Genomic DNA, 19519 nt, shown 5'->3' with positions numbered 1-19519 from the left:
CTGATCACCAAACCCATACTTGATCAAAGTAGTATAGAATTGATACCTTAAGCGGCTGAGGAATTTAAGGGAATATACAATATTGTAGCATGAAAGGAAAAGACGCTCAGAAATTCTGTTGGGTGGAGTTCTTGGGGGCTTTGGTGGTGGATTGCTTTAGTTTTGCTTTTTACCCTAGTTTAAAGAAATGTACTAGTAAAGTTAACTGGTACACAAAAGTGGTTAGTATATTTCTAGTTTTGGAGGGTTTGGCCATTTAACTACTTAGTTGACTGTTTGATGATTATTAGTTCTGCTGTTATAGTATATCGATACATGTAGAAATACATATATTATTAATTATATTAATTTGTTATATTAATATATAACATAATTATATTATGTTGATGAAATAAACTTCTGTTTTATTTTTTCTTTTCTAAAATAAAACTAGTCTAAATTAATTAAGCAAGATGTGGACGCACTTAACACTGAGCTAATGGAATCTTCCTTAACAGACCTATCAATGCTCAGCTTCTTTGAGCATTTTCATATTTCTCCAATTAAGGTATGTAGTAGAGATATTTCTGATTAACAAAACACTTGATATCAGTGGGCTGGGTTAACGATTGGACTCGATCTTAAGGTCTTGCCCAACCGAAACGATTCTGTGTTTCTGTCTCCTAATTCCTTATAGTAAATACATCCTCAGATCAACCTACTAGTGACTGTGGTCCTCTTGTGGTCTAAATCAACTTGAGGATTTATTTTCTCTAGAACTCAGTGCTTCATTGGAAAGCATTCTTAGTTACCCATAAGTGCAAACAGACACTTAGCAGTTGCTAATGGGTGTAATAATGAGAGCTAGATAGAATGGTGGCCTGAAGGCATCCAAGTAACATATGTGTGTGAAACAAACTGTAATACAAAGCACTTTCATGACCTTGTCTTCACGTCTCTTAAACTAGTTACATTTTGGAGCAAGGGAAGAAAGAGCATCAGTAATATAGCTTGTTCTGAATCAACAGAATGCTTTCCTAAGGCTGTCAGGTTGAAAAAATTCAGAGGAAAAAAAAAAAAACTTGCTTGCTTTTCTTTTTGCCTAACGTATAAAAGACATAAACCCCCATATAGATGATTATTTTCTTTCACTTTTTTCAACTTTTTACTTATTTCATTAGATATTGTAAAGTACACTTCAGTTCTTGTTGTTTCTTTCCTGGTATGATTGTGCTTATGAACTTGTAATACGAAGCCATGGAGAATAGTAAAGGAACAAGACACAACTGTGTTATTTCTAACACAATTCTCTTGCTAGTCTAGGTAAAGTTGTTGAAGAAAAGGGTATCATTTTAAGTATGTTTTGCAACTCTTATATGTAATGTCTAGATGCAGTAAATCTATAGTACAAGAAGGGGCTTCTTTTTCTTTCCTATGTGTTTTTGTTCCACCTTCAGTGACTCGCCTTAATATTCCAAACCACAGGGTAGTGGGAGACCATGAAAACGGCTCTGTGGCCTTTAGAAAATAATGAGAAATGGGAATCTTGAAAAAATCAAACCATACAGGTTAACTGATATGCGTTCTTATAATCAAGTAGAAGGGAGCAGTATTGGTTTTGGTGATGAACAAGGGAAAAGGAAAATAACTCTGTTGCCCTCTCCCACATGAAGAAGAGTGTGTGAATTTGTTAAAAGAATTGTCTTAGCAATATTAAACAATCTCATATTAGAGTAACTAGTTGCAAAAATACAAGTAGACTAGTTAAGTAAATTGGAATTTAAAATTTACCTTGTACTGTGATCTAAGGCCCACCTATTTAATGTAATTTCTCTTGTGGTTTTCACAGAACTTTACAGATGTAAACATAACAGAAGGTAAACTTCTAGGGGTATTTGACACTTGTCCATATGAAATTATGAATAATTACATTTGTTATCAGAGTAATACCATTGTGAGTTCAAGCACATTAATTGAAATGGTACATTTCTTCAAAGTGAGTGAAAATTCACTTACCACTGTTAGGCCACTGGTTTGTTTACATGTGCACTGCACACCCTATCTGGTGTGTGTCTCTTGTATGTTTACTAATTCTGTCTTGACAGTTGCACTTGAGTCTTTCTCTGGCTGCTGGTGGAGAAGCATCAGATAAAGGGGAAGAAATGATAGCTATCCATTCTCTGAATTTGCTGTTGAAAAGTATTGGAGCTACTCTAACAGATGTAGATGATCTCATTTTCAAGTAAGGCAGTAAAGTTTATTTTTTCATCAGTGTCTTGGGAGTTGAAACTCAATGTTCCTTCTAACCCAAACCATTCTATGAATAAAGCTGCAATATGCATAATATATGGGTCCATGGTAAACTCTGGTAACTGACTCTAGTATAAATGCGTACAGTCTTTGAGGGGAGCAATAGCGGGAAGATGGGGCTTGAACTTCTTTCTAAAATATCAGGCCTTCAGGATTTGAAGAAAGAGAGAACTATTTAGGAGGATGAAGGGTATCCATAATGTGTCTTATACTTTAATACAAAGTGTATTTGTTTAAATACAAAACTATTACTTGTTTTTCAGACTTGCCTTCTTTGAAATAAAATATCAGTTCTACAAAAGAGACCAACTAATGAAGAGAGTTGTTAGACATTATAGTGAACAAGTAAGCTTATTTAGTCAACCCTTTGTGTAAAATTTTCAGTATTTTACAGAATGCAGAAAATAAGGAAGGTGAATACCTCTAAAACCTACTTATTTAATTGTACTGAAGTAGAAATGTGATGGCACACTATAAAAATGAAAATAAGTGTCTTGCAAATGTGCCTTCAGAATTTTAAGTGGTGGCTTCTGTCCTTATATTTTTTTCTTCATCGAAGTATTCTAATAGTTGTCCATACATGTAGTGTGTCTTTTGCTTAAGCATTCTCCATTCTAGTAGGAATACTCTTAACACCTTACTTGAAGTAAATTTAGACATTATTTATTAGCCTTGGGTTCTCGTGGAGCTGTGTAACAACAGCTAGTAACACTACTTTTGATATTGCATTTTTCTTTTTCCCCGTCATTGTTTAGCTCCTGAAACAGATGTATGTTCTTGTACTTGGGTTAGATGTTCTTGGAAATCCATTTGGCTTGATCAGAGGCTTGTCTGAAGGAGTTGAAGCATTTTTCTATGAGCCATTCCAGGTATGACTTCTTGATTCTTCAACTGCGTATGAATAGTAGGCTGATGGAATATACTGGTAGGATTGTGGTTTTGTTGTCAGTGTACTCTACACCCTGAAGAGTTAAGAAAGCAGCAATTTTTTTTTTTTGTTAACTTCAAAGAAATAACATACTAAAATGGCTTTACTTTCATGGGTGTATAGCATTTATTAGTTTTTCTTGAAACAGATAGATACATGTGTAGTTTCGTACTATTCATTATAAGCTTCCTTTTTAGGGTGCTGTTCAAGGCCCTGAAGAATTTGCTGAAGGCTTTGTAATTGGTGTTAGAAGTCTTCTTGGGCACACAGTGGGTATGTATTGTATTGTGACTGTTTTAATAAATTTGTTTAACTCAGAGATTGCAATTAGATTTTTTTCTTACCATTGTGAGGGGGAAGCTCTATCTTAAAAATATCTACATGGAAATTTTTTGACAAGTAAGTTTTCCATATACTATTGTCAGTAATTGTGATACAGAATGTGTTATGCCAGATTCCATAGTTTTCTCATGAACAAAATGTGGTACTCTGTAAATTCATAGTGTCTAAACAGAGTATGAAGGGAAAGCGCTATGAACTTTGTGGCTTCTTGTGTGTTGTCTGCCATTAAATTGTGAAAGGAGAGTAACTTTTGCTTTCCACTCTGTTCCCTCAGGTGGTGCAGCAGGGGTGGTGTCTAGGATCACAGGCTCTGTTGGAAAAGGCTTGGCTGCTATTACTATGGATAAAGAATTTCAGCAGAAACGGAGAGAGGAAATGGGTCGGCAGCCAAAGGACTTAAGTGACAGCCTGGCCAAAGGAGGAAAAGGCTTGTTACGGGTATGAATTTGAAGGCAAGAGTTATGATGTGCCAACTCTTAATCCATGCTTGAAAATTATATGCAAGCAAGTTGATGACATATTCATCATTCCATAAACTCAGCAAAGGAGACAAACAGGTGGTTGGTTTCTAGGAGACTTAGTATAGTGTGGCAGCTATAGTGTTTGAGGATGTGATTTTGGCCCACCTGAGGAGTTGAAGGTAGTCTCAGAAAGGGCAAGTGTAGGATCTAACACCAGTTGCTCATGTGAATTACGTAAACAATCGTAGTTACTAATGTTCAACTACAGTGACTGAGTCCTTATTTTATGTTGCAGTCAATTCTGTCATTCAAGTCAGTTGGCTGTGAATTAGGAGCTCTGGGCCTATGCTGCCTAGAATGCATAGAAGTGGCTTTCCATATACTGAGGTCTTACAAAAACTGCTAGGTTTTCTTGACTTAGAGTATGAACACGAAGGAAGTAGAATGTGTATGAAAGTAAGTGCTACAAGAGGTTGGAGAGATTTTTCTGAAACAGAAGCTGTGCAACCCCCATACTTTTTTTCTAACCTAAAATCAGAAGCCTTTTGGTTACTGAAAGGTCATGTCTGTTTTTAGTTGGTGCTAACAGTGGGACAAACCTCATGTAAGCAATTACCAAGAGGTCTGTATAATCTGAATGCAAATCAAATCTTCAAATAAATTCTACCACTTTCCATTCAAAATAAAAACAGTCAACATTTCTAAGTAATTATAAGTAATAAACTTTGTGGAGTTGTTTCTGATACTTTTTGCTGAAGATTTCTAAGTTACCTCAGTGGGTTTTTATTCTTCTGCCTTACTGTCATTAAACTACTTCACCTTTAAGAGTTATTTGATATTAATTTGTCTTGAATATTTGAAATCACTAATTCATGACTGAGAATTCTGGCAACTACCTGGTAGTAGTGAAAGTGAAATAGCGACCATCTTAATTATTAGAAGGCTGATTACTGTACTGTACAAAATATTTGTCATTCTTTCTTGCCAGCATAATGTTTCTTCAGTGATTTCAGGTTTTGTCCTTCTCATACTTCTGTTATAATTTTCTTAAAAAAATTAAAAAAAAACAACAACAAAAAACCCAAACAGTATTCCCAATATTGAACTTAATTATAAAGTTAAAAAATGAAGTATGATAGACAACTGATTTCCCAGTTGGATTATATCATTCCTGTTTCTAAACAGGAATTTAATTACCTTCTTTGTTTTAGGGTGTTGTTGGAGGTGTGACAGGCATAATCACTAAACCTGTAGAAGGTAAGCACTAAGGTTGCACAGCTTAAATGGTTTCCCCATACCTGATGAGTAATTTTGTACTTTTAAGAAACATCGATTTCAGTGTGGTGATGCTAAGATGTAGCAAGACCATTTTTGTTTCTAATTTGTGTTTGGAATTATATGATGATTTAATCAAATGTGTTTGTAGCTGTTACTGGCTTACCGCTATTTTAGCCATTGTATCAATTAAGAAAGGGTTGGTTTTGGGATATTTTTTGTTAGGCCTGTTATAGTACCCAACTGAGTATTATATTCCCAAATGGAGAAACTAAAAATAATAAATGAAAAACCACCAACTGAAAAGGTTTTTTGGGACTCCACAGACTGGAGAAAACATAAAAAGCAGATTTTGTTTTATTCCTGCTATCTTTATTTGTTTTTATGAAGACTGTCATTTCATCAGCATGATAGATGGGGGAAAAAAAAATCGTAGGAAAAAAGGCCTCTTATTAATATTCATGTCAAAGTGTTTTAAATGTTTGAAGTTAATTATTACTGTGGTGTGTATTACAGGCTATTGACAGATAATGAGATATAATCCTTCTCTCATTGCGGGATAAACATATGCTTCCTAAATAGTGTCTTGGCTCTTCCATAGTTACATATTAACAGAAACGTGAAATTTTGAAGTAGGAATAACAAAATAATCTGAGACTCTAATATACACAAGTGTGTGTATATATATATATATGTGTGTATATATATATGGCTTTGGTGGCTGGGAGAGTGGTGAACCAACAGCGGTATATCTAAACAGACAAGGAAGCAACGTGTAACTTTACACAGAGAACTTCTTGGTGGAACTTTTGAGTGGATTGTACATAATCAACTACTGTGGGCTGTTTCCAATTCAAAATGGTTCTAGTGAGGCTTGCAGCAGTAATGGTTCAATTCTATGGTTAATGTCTTCAACAAGGTCATGAAAACTTTTTTTCCTTTTAAAGGAGCTAAAAAAGAAGGTGCAGCAGGATTCTTCAAAGGAATCGGAAAGGGGCTTGTAGGAGTGGTGGCTCGCCCAACAGGTGGTATTGTGGATATGGCAAGCAGTACCTTCCAGGGTATTCAAAGGTAAAATGGCAAGAGGAAGTTTTCAAGTACTTTGCCTGTGCTGGATACCAGGTGGTAAAGTAGTCCAGTGGTGACACAAAATTATTTGTGTGAAATACAAGATGTGGTAGGACATATGTGACTGCACAGAGAGGTCATGGAGTCTCTTTCTGTGGAGATAATCAAAACCAACCTTGACACGTTTCTCTGCCTGAGGCAAACCTGCTTTAGCAGGGGGCGTTGGACTAGATTATCTCCATAGGTCCTTTCAAACCCCTGCCATTCTGTGATACGGGGTGAGAGATGTCTAGTAGCCTGTAATGAATATATTTTATGCTGATGTCTGGAAATTGTTCCTTCAGAATATTTCTTGCAGTACTGTAGGTCAGATAGATAACTAGTCCGTTTTCTCTTTTCACTTCCCTGATCAGGAAGCAATTGAAAGATCTTGTGTAAATTTGACTCTTGAGTTTGGTTGGTGTACTGCTGAATGCACATATCTAAACATCAGTTAAAGTGATGCTAAAAAGTAGACCATTGAAATCTTGAGAGAAAAACTTCCCAGTTGATAATTCTGTTAGCAGTGAGTATCAGGGGCTTCATATACTTTGAGGAAGAGTAGCTGAAGTATGTGGCGAGTGAAAGGGTGACTTTTTAAAGATATATTGGTGAAACTCAAAATGGTAGCATGCTTACCTGAATACCGTCCCACTGTCTGTGGCAGGGTGGCAGAATCAACTGAAGAGGTATCTAATCTACGTCCTCCACGTTTCATTCATGAAGATGGCATCATCCGGCCATATGACAGGGTGGAAGCTGAAGGTTATGATTTATTTGAGGTATGACTTGCATTGTAAATACAGTTAAAATTCTTTAACCTATAGGGTTCAGTAAAGATTTGTTAGAAAAAAAAAGCCGCCAGGGATCTGTGGTTGTCATTATCTCTAGAAAAATTTTCCCCAGCCTATTTCATAAGGCAAGCCTGTTCAGCAGAGAAGACCCAGTGCTTGCAATAAGCTGAGCATGGCAAGAAAACTTAAATGATCTTCTGCCTGTTATGTTCTTTAATTGCTTATCTTGTGCCTCTGGAAGGACATAGTAGCATTAAGAAGTAGTGTGATATAATTTTGAATATGTGGAAACAAATATATTGATACTCAGTTCTAATGCTTTCTTAATAATGAAGCTGACACAAATTTACAGACTGAGCAACTTTTAAATAGGGTGAATGAGCTTGAATTGTTTGGCTTGTATTGCAGCTACTGAAATTCCTTTTTGTGGTGGTATCAGGAGTTGAAAAAACTGCATGAATTCTCAAAATAAGGCCTTTTGTATTGCCTTCTGTGGTAATTACTGGAAGTATGGCATAGCTAGAGGCATTGTGTGGACTTTTAGCCTACTTCAACAGCTGAATGTGGCTAACATGGAGCATGAGTAATGGTTGTTTTCAAGTCATAGATAATTTGGATTCAACTGAGTATTTCAGCCTTCATGTTCTCAAAAATTACCTTAAAATCCTTATTTTGTTGCTAAAGTAACTGTCTATATTAATGTTTTAAGACCAAAACTTGCATATTTGATATTTCCTTCTTACATGCTCTTTTAATCATTACTTCCTGTTCTAATGTTTGTGTTCTCTTTCTTTCCTGGCATGCGCAGCAAGAACTGGAATAACAGAGTAAACATTTTCCATATTTCTCCGCTCTTTCTGTCAGTCTTTTATCTGCTCTAAGTATTTAGATTAAGGGCATGGTTGCATTTATCATGTCTTCTCCCTGTCATTCATATCCTTTCTTTGTAGCAGTTGAATAATACAGTGTTTCATGTTGTCCAGGCTAAGAAAAGAAACAAATGAACTTGAATAACCATCTTCAGTAATATTAGATGAGTGAGCAGTATGAATGACAGGGAGGGCTTGTTTCGTTTATATTTGTTGTTTTAAGGATGCTTGGCTCCTTATGAATGACAACAACAGAAGGCACTTCAGAAGGAAAAATCAGGGTGAGGTGGATGCTGAGTTCTTTTATTAAAATGCTCTTAGATCTAGGGCTGTGGATGATGAGAGAGAGCAACGTTCTGATCCTTGTGCAAAATGTAAACTAGTGATAGCAAACGGGGTTTTCTTCAGTGAAAATGCTTATCATTTCGTAATATGGAAAGAGTTTCCATAAAAATGGTAAGAAGGCTTGTATTTGTGTTTTCTGTAATGTTGTAGGCCTGTCATTTATATATCTGATGAACAACTATCACTTCAAGTTGGTACCAATACTTCTCAATGAAATTTTATAGTCAACTCAGTTTACTTTGTTTTCATTCACAGAATCTGCTGGGGCTTTCCTATACAACATACTTAAATATAAACATTCACCTTTAAACATGAATTCACATACATATAATAATAAAATAAAAGATATATGTTTCTAAGCTAAGTGATGCATACATTTAATTTCTAACATGACATCTAAATTAATAAGCTAAGCCTAACAGGCTGCTCTTAGAGGAAATTGTTTGCCTATCATACATGGGGAAAAAAAAATTGAGCAGACATATCTGCTAATGACTCTTCAGAATTCAGTGGTCAGTAGTCTGCTTATTTAAAATTTCTTGAATCACTTAGTGAATTTTTATTTCAGTTAATTGAAGCTGTCATTGTGATATACTAAGCAGAGCAAAGTTCTTCTTATATTATGCTAATTTTTCTTTTTTCCAACATATTTTTTTCCATCTATCAAAAAGGAACAGGTACCACAATTAACAATGGAAGCTGGATATTATGCAGTTTCTGCATATCTAATACTTGGATTTTTCTTTGTACTAGATGGTGTAGATAGGAACCATGTACTAACCCAAGAAAAAATCTTCCATATAGTTTGCTAAGTACGGTTTCTTCCTTTCAGAAGTCAGTTGAATAAAAATTGTTTTTTTGGGGGGTTTTGTGTGTTTTTTTAAATCACTGATTTTGATTATCATGCCAGAAGTTAGTGTTGGGAAGGTTTTGCTTCCTAATGTAAATTACAGGCAAGGCTGTCTTTACAGGAAATAGGGTATTTAACAAGAAGAGTAGTCAGACAGTGAGTTTTGTATGCATTTAGAAATTTAATTGCAAATAACTGAACTTACAGGTAGTAGTGCTGTTTATATTTTTTGATCCGATCTTTCAAGTAGTTTAAGCAGACTGCTCACCCTCTCATCTATTTTAACTGACTTCAATACATATATCCCTGCATATATAAATGGAAGCTTACAAGGTTGAAACCTTGTAAATATTACTTTAAGGAATGAATGACTCAATTATTAGTGACTCAATTATGTCACTTATAGTAATAATTATGACTCAATTAGTATTATCCAGGGATTGAACAAAAAATGCTTCAGTTGAGTACTCTCTTTTATGTGAAACATAGACATTGGTAGACATCAGAGCTTGGTTTAAGAGGAGCGTTTGTGTAGGTCTTACAAGAAAAGTTACCTTTTTTCCACTTGGAGATTTGGGTGTTTTTTGTTTGTGTTTTTTTTTTTTTTTTTTTTTTTTTTTTTTTTTTTTTTTTTTTTTGTTGTTGTTGTTGTTGTTGTTGTTGTTGTTGTTTGGTGTGCAGAATGAGGACAGTAGTCATAGGGAGTAAATGAGTTGACTTCCATGAATTATATTATGTAGTGCATTTTTCCAGAAATGCTGGTTCTGAAATGTATATGGGCTGTATAGGGACCTACTCAGACAAGTTAAAACTGGGAAAGTTGGACTTGATGTCTTGTCAGCCATGTCTCTAGCTCATGAAATGAGGTCTAGTAGTATAGCATGTGGCTCGTTACACACAAATGCACAATATGTATAGCTGGAGAAAGGAAAGAACGAAATGGTCAAGTCTAGGAGAGTTGTTTGCCAAGGAGTAAGTTCTCAGGAGTTTTAGTTAAGTGTATGAGGTGTGACTGCAGTTGATGACATTTGCTAGAACAGGTAAGGAATGCATTTTGGCTTTGTTACACTTAACCTTTCAATACGCAGGTATTGCTGCCTGCTCTGTCTTTTAACCTCAACACTTGGGATCTGACATGGTGCAGTTCATCCATTATTCAGTGTTGATGGCATTACTTTGTTTCATTCCCCAGTTAAAGCACGGAGCTTTATAAAGAATGCAGAACGCTTCATGAATAATTGAGACATAGTGGTAAGATAGTGTTGTGTAGCAGAGAGAATACTATGCTAGGCTTCAAGAAACTGCAGATTCTATTTCTGGTTGAGTCACTGTTCTGCTGTATAAATTTGCACTGGTTCTTTCATTTGCATATAAAATAACAATGACTAGAACTTCTTGGAAGTGACCTAGTAATCTCATAAGAATAAAAGCTTTTGATAAAGATGCCTGAATCTTAAGAGCATGCAGATCATGGATTAAGTTGCATCAAATGCAATCTCCTTTTTACATAATGCCACCACCATTGTGCTGATGCTAATTCAGGTGTTTTGAGAATAATTGTGAGAAATATTGCATCTCTGAGGCACAGACCTCAATACAGAACTCTTGCTTCAGTAACATTGCATGTAAAATCTAAAAATACTATCAGGATTGTTTGTGAAGTTACAAGAGACAGGCTTTCTCTTCAAAGCTTTGAGTTTAAATAAAGGAACATGCTTATGAATAAATCTGTTTAAATATGTGGCATGTCTCATTTATGCATATCCATCAAGAAGATTCAGAATATGGATTGCAGCCTTTGAATTACGGTCTTACGTGATGGTGGGCTTAGTATTTCCTTGACTTTCACTTGTTTTTAAGATAGTTAGGGTTCAGGTATAAAATGTCAGTCCAGATTTTTATTTTAGTCATATGCTGCCAACTTTCTTCTGATGTTTTGCAGAGACTTGGAGATAAACAGTCTTTCTAGCATTGTTTCTGTTCATGTATGTTTTACAGTTTCAGAAATTTTTAAGGTGGTCAGAAGAGATATTTTTTTATAGAAGATGTGGATCCTATATTTTTGGTTGCTGAAAAATGCAGAATTAAAATGTTTTTCAAAATGTCACATTACTAGGAAGGAAATCCAGGAAAACACATGCTGTTGTTTTAAACTCCTGAGTATTAATCCTTTTTTAAGCTTAAAGGATTTTTTGACTCTATTGTCATGCATGATGATGCTTTAAGATGTTGAACTGTTAAATATATGAAAATAAAATGCAAATAAAAATACATGTTGAAGCCTCTTTCCTTCTGATGTAAGGTGAGTTGATAAAAGATGGTTGCATTTTGGTTACCTTTACTACATAGAGTTCCTAGCCTGCAACACTGATCACAGACAGATGAATGTGGAGTCAAGTATGGCTTCCGTTGTCATCTTACCAGTTTTATACATCCACCTATGAAAATACAAAAAGAAATGTGTACTTAGAAGGAATAACTACAAACATACTGAATTTTTAGTCTTCTCTCTTTAATTCGTTCTCGTGAGTTTGTTAGAAACAACTAAAGACATTTACTGTTCTGCGGAAGCGGAATTGCTTGGTAACAGCTGCAAAATGAACTGAAAATAATTTCATTTTTCTATGGAGAAAATAAAACCATTTTTGGGGAACCCACTTGCAGGCCTTTGCTAAATGTTAATCTGGGCTGCATGCTTTGTGCATCCAGGCAGAGCATGCCTTCATTCTTCCTTACATTTTCTCACGTTGCTACATGGGAGCTGTATGTTTTCTGTTACAACAGATTGTAGGATAAAAAAGGCAGTTACATTGGCTTAGAGAGTACAAACCTAATTGACATTATGCCTATGTAACTGACTTGGCTCATTTTTACTAATTAAACATTGCATACAAGAGGAATGTGTATTTTGTAAATATTTTTTGCACTGATTGAATATTCTTAGTGGTAGAGGGTACAATAGATGTTTGAGATGCATGTACCATGGGTTAAATTACAGCATCTGTGTTGATACCTGTGGTGATGGCTGAAAGCTTTTCATCTTAGCTATACATTTTATTTTGCTATCGAGGAAGATGCTAGTAATTGGAGTTGCTGTAAAATTCTCTGTGGATGACCATTGTAACTTTAAAATATGAAGAGCTCACAGTTGTCAGAGAATGTAATAGTTATTGACCCTGACCAGGCTTTTGTGACTCCAGTGCTGGAGCCCCTCATTTGTTAGAAGTTTCTTGAGTATAAATGGAATCCACACACGTTTGGTGGCTGGAGTCCTGGGGCAAAGACCTGGCTATCATCTTTCCAACGCTTGTTTCCAAGAAATATAATCCAACTGCTCTACTGTTACTACTTTGATGGCTTCTAAACATCTAGTTGTTTATGAGTAATATCACAGAATTCCAGCATCAGTGGCACTTTGATTTCCAGATTCAGGGACCTGAGATGATTGAAGTATAGGAACATATGTATTGCATGTTACAACTATACTTAGCATTGCAATCCCAGATAAATGAAGAACTAGCTTTAAACTTGATGGGTATATTCCCTGTTCCGTTTTTTTTTTTTTTTTTCATTCTGAGATTTTACATCTTTATATGTAACAATGCATGGCTTCCCCAAAGAGAAAGGTAAGCATGCATATGTTAGGGGCTTGTCATTGGAGTGGTCTGCTGATGGTTGGTTTTAGAGAAGACCTGTGTGATATGACATGGTTGATATGTGTTTGCTACCCAGACAATTCATGATCTCTGCCTTTGATACAATCTGTGTACAGATGAAGTTCTCTAGTAGCAAAAATGTATTTAACATCTACATGGCAGTTGTAGTTGGAATGTGAATTCTAGTAACTTTGCAGCTGCTAAATATGTACAGGACTATAAAAAAAAAAAAAAGTGTATTTGAATCTAGTAGACCATTTCTGTCCTGAAAGCTAACACGAGGCCTGATCACTCTGTGCTTCAGAAGCCTGATCTTGAGGTGTGCATCAAGTATTTGTAACTTGATACTTTATTTGGTTCTGCATCCTGTGTTGCCGCATTTTATAGCTGCTGTTGCAGGATTTTCACTCTTGAATCAGGTCTGACACATGAGGTGTAACAGGATGAACATTGCTAAAGAATTATTAGCACAGAAGGGAGGTAAAGGCTGAAAAAAGTCTGATACTGCAGTGTCAGTTGCACCTTTTGAGGGGAAGGGGTCAAAGTTTTCAGCAACTCAGCTTTAGGAGTGAGAATACTGTGAGAGCCTGTCTCTAATGAACTAGTTGAATGAGGTAACTCTTCTAAAAACTTTTGAATAGGAAGCACTGCTTCGAGTTTACTTTATACAGCCCAAAAATTATTTGGAATTTCTGTTTCAGAAACTGCACATCAGAAAGCTGGAAGAAGAGAGCTATCGATACCACTGTGCACTGCCAAGAAGCAGAAGAGCAAACCTTATTGTTACCAATAGGTATTAAGTTATGAAGGCTCTTTAAGGGCTTGTCTTGGTTTCAAGGTGGGAGTAGACATCTGGCAAAGTCTAAACTAACTGCTGTTCTCTGCATATGTACTTTGCTTATCCATTTCCTTGATTTTTTTTTAATACAATTTTATTTCCTTTATGGATAATGTAATATGGTAATGATGTCAATACTAGATACTGATTAAGGATTACAGTTTATTCTGAGGTCATGGACCCTTTCATCATACTAGAGGGAATATTATTTTTTCCTCTTTGTTGCTGATTCTCCTAAGTAGCTTATGATAAATGTTTGGGCTTGAACCAATGTTTCGGTAATGCATATGTTTACAAACCTGTTGATTAAAGAATACTCTAAATGGAGTCTCTAAGGCTTTGTACAAATAGGAAAATTAATATTAAACTCATCAGGCCATTTTTAGAGTTCATGTTGTTACCAGTCTTGGATAACTAGTTTGAGGACTCAAAACTTTATAAACATGATCAGATAATGAAAAGGAACCCATGGATTATGAACTCCACATCCTAAATATCACCAGTTTCCACCTTGCCTGAATGTATGAGAGAGGCTTATCTGTTTTTGTCTTAGTGTGCTAGCTGACATTGGAGTGCCGAAATAATAAAAGGGGTGGACAGCTTAGCAACTGTACACAGCAGCAAGCGGTCATGTAGTAGCAATTGTGCCACCGGGTAGCTACTACATAGCTGTTTGACTGCCTTCATCTGGTACGGGCCAGCTTTCAGGAACTGTTTTGAGTTGCCTGACACTGTAGTATCCAATGCTAGTAAAATGTTAGGATTTGGAGGGTTGTGTAGGTTTTGATTGTTGGCTTGCACATACTTTGCAATATCATAGATTATCTATGAGTCTTAAGGACAAAGAGATTATTTCAGAATATACATGAAGGAAATACGGTTCCACTGTGACTGAATGGATACTTGCAGTCTATGTAGGAAGTGCCTTCTCAAACAAATTTCTTCTTTTGTTTATTTTTTTCTGGTGAAGTTCTAGTCCCACACTGAAATTGAGTATTAACCTTTTTCTTCCAAACAGGAGAGTGATATATGTGAAAGAAGTGGAAATCTTAGGCCATTTAACAACAGACTGGGATTACTTATTTGAAGACTTTACACGCCGTCCCTCCTATGAAGGAAATATTTTAAAAATAACTGTTTTGGTAAGACAAGCATGTATACGTCTTTATTTAACACTCCTCAGAGGTCCAGACACGCTTCTAACTTATTTATGGTTCTAACTGCTAATTCTCGGAATATGAGACAGGATTTGCTTGAGATTTCTTGCAAGTATGAATTGGGTTGGACAGAAGCCACACTGAAATCAGATCTCAAATTGATATTCAAACCGTCTAAGTATCAGATTCTGCTTTCTTGTTTTGTGAGTCACCTGAAGTACTTTTATGTTCCCATCTGCAACAGGATCAAAGGATGTTCCAAAGGAAGGACAGTACAGATCATGAATGTGTAAAGACAGTTCAGCTTCAGGATGAAACTACAGCAAGGGTATATTTTGTTTTCTGTCATCTTCTTTCCATATGATATTGTTAAGTTATTGTAACTTGGCATGTAAGAAAGATTATAATGTTCAGAGAGTGGTTCTAGAATAGGCTGCTGTGTCTGAAGACTGTTTACCATGCTTTCATGTTGAAAAAAGTTTAACCAAAAAAAACAATGAGACAAGATAGTCTACAGTATTTGAGAGACTATGCAAGAGTAAATCAGGGTTGAAGCTGCATAGTCCTATGTTTTCTATATTAAAACTCATTAAAGGAAATTAATTCAGGTATGTGAAGTACTAGGTTAAGTTTATTACAGTTTCTAGGTTTTAACATCCCTCTGAATTCTGCTGCCCCCTTGCTGTTTCAAGATCACTGGACTAAGGCAATAAGTATACCTTGTGTGGAAAGGCTTACGTAGATTTCTGATTAAGCTGACTTATTTTGGGAGCTTTCATTCTGTGTATGGCTGGGTCTTACAGCAAACTCACAGAAGATGAATGAATAATTCATATAAATTCCAGAATATTTCAACAACAAAAAGTTACTTAGGAAACCATGTGTCTTACTGTAGGTCTGTATCAGATAATAGGAGAGGAGTTCTCCCTGACAGCAAAAGTGACGTGAGTTAGATCTGCAACATCTTTGAAGCAGACTTGAAGTTGTTGTTCTAGTAAATGGCAAGTTGGCAACTAGAGTCGGAATAGGGGCCAAATTGCTTGTATTAAGTTGGCTGAGCCTTCTAAAAGAAGGGGTTGGACTGGAAAGGAAAAAAAAATGTTTTCATTTTGAGGTACTTTTTTCTTATCTACTGGAAGACTCTACATTATTTCTTCACATTTCTCTCTTCTTTACATAGATCCCACTTCTAAAATGATACTAATTTACAGGAAGACATAAAAGAAGTGTTTCACAAATAATTGTCAGTTCTGTGGTGCCCTTTGTGCACGAAACAAATGTCTTTAAGATCAGTTTAAGATATCAGTAACTCCCTTGTGCTTTTTATTTTCCCTAAAAAAACAAAAGGTTTTTAAGTTCATACTCCTTCAATGCTTTTCCTCAGCCTCCATGAGTTATCAGAAATCCATGAATGTTTGAAATCCTTCAGGTACACCCGGTGTGTGTTATTTGTCCATTCAGCTTAACTTCTTTTAATATTCATTGATGTGTAATTGAGTCTTTCTTTTATTGAAATTGTGAGTAAAAAAAGCCCTCAGAAGCATTTCAAACACTTCAGCTTTTGGTAAATGTTGGAATTACTCAGGTAAAATCAGTGACCATCCAAGTTTCTCCAGTATGTTTTGGTTTATTTGTTTTCCTCTAGGCATTTCCACGTATCACATTGACATTTTCTCAGACTAGTGACAGATTAGTATGTTAATAATGAGTATAAACATTTTATGCAGAAGGTATGATATATTTCATGTTAGACAGCTGAGACGTGGAATTTAAGTATTAGATAGCTTGGTTTCAGGAATTAAATTACTAATTTAGTTGTGCTGCTTTGGTCACTTGTTTCTAATTTTAAAAATATTTCTAGGTTCTATTTTAACTTATCTTTTTGTGGATTTCAACTAACTCATTTGAGAGTATGTTTCATCATAAATATTTTCTAAAGTGCCTGCTCTCATTTAATCTTCTTTTAATTATCCTGAATGATTCTCTTATTTCTAGATAATGATGGTGCAATCCTCTTGGTTGTTTGGCCTGAATATAGTCCTTCTTTTCTTAGGCTCTTTACCTTGTACTGAATCTAGTAGTTACAGGCTTTTCATACCTTTCTGTCCAGTTTAAAAGACCAAAAACTGCCTTATACAATACTAAGTTTTCCTCAACAGACTTTTTTTCTTAAGGCATTTAAACCTTTGCTTAAAATAGAGTGTAGCAACAGGAACAGAGGGTGTCATGAGTTGACATCTGCCAATTAATGGATCTCATATGTTGCAGTACTTCAGCATATTTATTTAAAAGACCTTTGATTCCATAATATGGAAAATTCAGCTAAAGCAGAAGGAATGCAGCTTTATATTTGTGCTAGTGAATATTACTTAGCTGAAATGGTGATTTAAATGCCAACTGCTATATTACAGTGTATATATATTAATGGTATGGCCTGTAATTCCCAGCTCTGTAGGATCACTGGATGTAAGTTTAATGCTAAATCTTTAAATGGTTTGACTTAGCCTCCAGAGCATGTATACATAGTATTTGAAATGTTATTTTCTTATCTGTTTAAAATTACTTCACTTATACTGAGGTGCTGCCTGAGGAAGGTTTATCTAGTTAAGTGTGAATAACATCATTAACATTACTACTTCAGAAAATCAGAGTACTTTGACAGTATCACTGAAGTTTTTTCTGGGTTGAATGTTATGCATGTGAATAAGAAGCTATGTATCTAACAAATTAGTCAGTGTCTATGTAGATTTCAGTGTTTAATTAGCTATTTTAGTAACATCTTATGGAAGAAAACTGCAGATGGTGTGCTTTAGTTTTCTTTCTTTCAATATATTGCTTTACAGAGGATTTGTTGTGCCATTCAGGAAGCCCAGGCAACAAGAAAACAATGGAAGCTGGTGAAGCAAGCATCATTGCAGTTGAAGAAGCCATAAAGCATTACTTGGGTTGAGATCTTTGGTAGACAATTTTATCCCTAAATCAGAAGCAACATGGAAATATCATGCAGAAAGTAAAGAGAAACTATCTGAGGTCTTCCTTCAAAGTTAACAGCCATAGAGGCATTATTTTAAGAAGCTATGCATCTTTCTAAAACTGTGGATTTCATTATTCTAAAATATGCATTTAATTTTACAAATTATATTTTCTGCTAAAATATTTTCCCACTCTGAAATATTCTTTTCTGCCTTTATCCATGTCAGGATAAAGATGTTAAGATGGATTGTAAAATGTAAAAAAATGTAAAATGTAAAAAAGTGGTTATCTGATTTGCACTTGGAGTTGCTGGTTTACAAACAGATAATAGTATTAGTAGTTCTAGTGTTTGGCAAAATGAAGTAATAATGTTGCTGATGGAAAGTAATTAATAACTTGTATTTTAGGCAGCATTCTGTTTAAGCAAGAAGAGTACACCATTTACCTACTATAATTTCATCCCTGTCTGTTTAGTTTTAGAAAATACTGCACAGGAGCAACATAGAAATGAATATGTATGAAAGAAATAGGCTATTATTGTCTGGAAATGCTTACTTTGGAATGTCATCACTTACACTGTAAATGAAAATCTGCACTTTAAAAATAGAAAATATTATTCACCTGTCATGTGCATGTATATGGCTTTAGTTGTATTGCTGTAGCTTAAAGACTTCTCCAGGAGGAACAGCACACGGGATTTAGACTGGGTTATGTCAAAAGCTTAAATCAAAGCTTTCCATATTTCAGTGCGCAGTCACTCCACTGGAAGAGTGCCATCTCATTAAGCTAAAAGTCACTTCTGATGTAATATTTTTGTTGCAGTTGCTCTTCCTGAAAACTGTTAGCATTCAATTTAGTAAGATATTTAAGCACATTTAAAGTATATGCCTAGATCTTAATGAGATGAGTAATCCCAAAAACGTAACTGAGCAAGGTTCATCCTTTACATTGGGCACATAGGTAACTGTCTGGGCCAAGGACCATATGAGCAAACACATTTGAGTTCGGTGAGCTAAGGTCCCTTGATGTCAGTCTTTGGCTCTTGAACAAGATACGTTGTTCTTGCAAGTACTGGTGAAAATTAGCAAATTTCAACTTAATCAACTTGGACAGAAAGATTTCAGTTTTTTGTTTATTTTGGTTGCTTGCTTTTTTTTAAAAAAAATTTCTACTGGATAGTAGCGGTAGGTACAAACTTGGTGAATAAAAGTGGCATTATTCTTGCATAGATCTGCTCGCTAAGTGGAGCAAGCAATCATGACAACTAGGCTTCGATTTTTAAACTCTCCTATACTTAAGGGCTGGTGGATTCTATAAATGTACTCTTAATCTGTACCTGGGATCTCACCAAAACTAGAAAGCTTTAGATATTTGGAAGTAAGCTGCCAAACACAGAACTTTTAGTGAGCATCTGCAGACATGATTTTTTTGCTATTGTAGTCACATGGCTTTTAATCTGCTGTGCTATGATGGAAAGAATGTGGTTCAACCTTTAATTCTGTGATCTCACCTGTTTTCTGGAAACCTCTACCTAAAGATTAACTAAGGTTGCCTGTATTTTCAAGTCTGTGTTGGAAAAAAAAGGCAATAAATTTTATATGCAAATATTTGTGCTAAGATTTTAAATGTTGTTGC

At 35.3% G+C, this 19519-nt stretch overlaps 1 protein-coding gene across 1 annotated transcript; it reads left to right on the top strand.

The window, feature by feature from the left end:
- Nucleotides 1-433: 433 nt before the first annotated feature.
- LOC103771279 (vacuolar protein sorting-associated protein 13C-like) lies at nt 434-17844 on the top strand (the record flags this gene model as incomplete). Its single annotated transcript, XM_008938570.1, has 13 exons — nt 434-547; nt 2085-2221; nt 2553-2634; nt 3045-3158; nt 3415-3490; nt 3834-3997; nt 5232-5277; nt 6243-6366; nt 7070-7184; nt 13618-13709; nt 14773-14896; nt 15156-15239; nt 17755-17844. Coding segments are annotated over 13 exons (1362 nt in total), but the record flags the coding sequence as incomplete, so codon positions are not given.
- Nucleotides 17845-19519: the final 1675 nt, after the last annotated feature.

This window comes from Merops nubicus, unplaced genomic scaffold (genome assembly GCF_000691845.1).
Source record: "Merops nubicus isolate BGI_N331 unplaced genomic scaffold, ASM69184v1 scaffold50484, whole genome shotgun sequence".
Taxonomy (NCBI): domain Eukaryota; kingdom Metazoa; phylum Chordata; class Aves; order Coraciiformes; family Meropidae; genus Merops; species Merops nubicus.
Note: the sequence above shows the minus strand (reverse complement) of the source record. Positions and strands in the feature narration are given on the sequence as shown.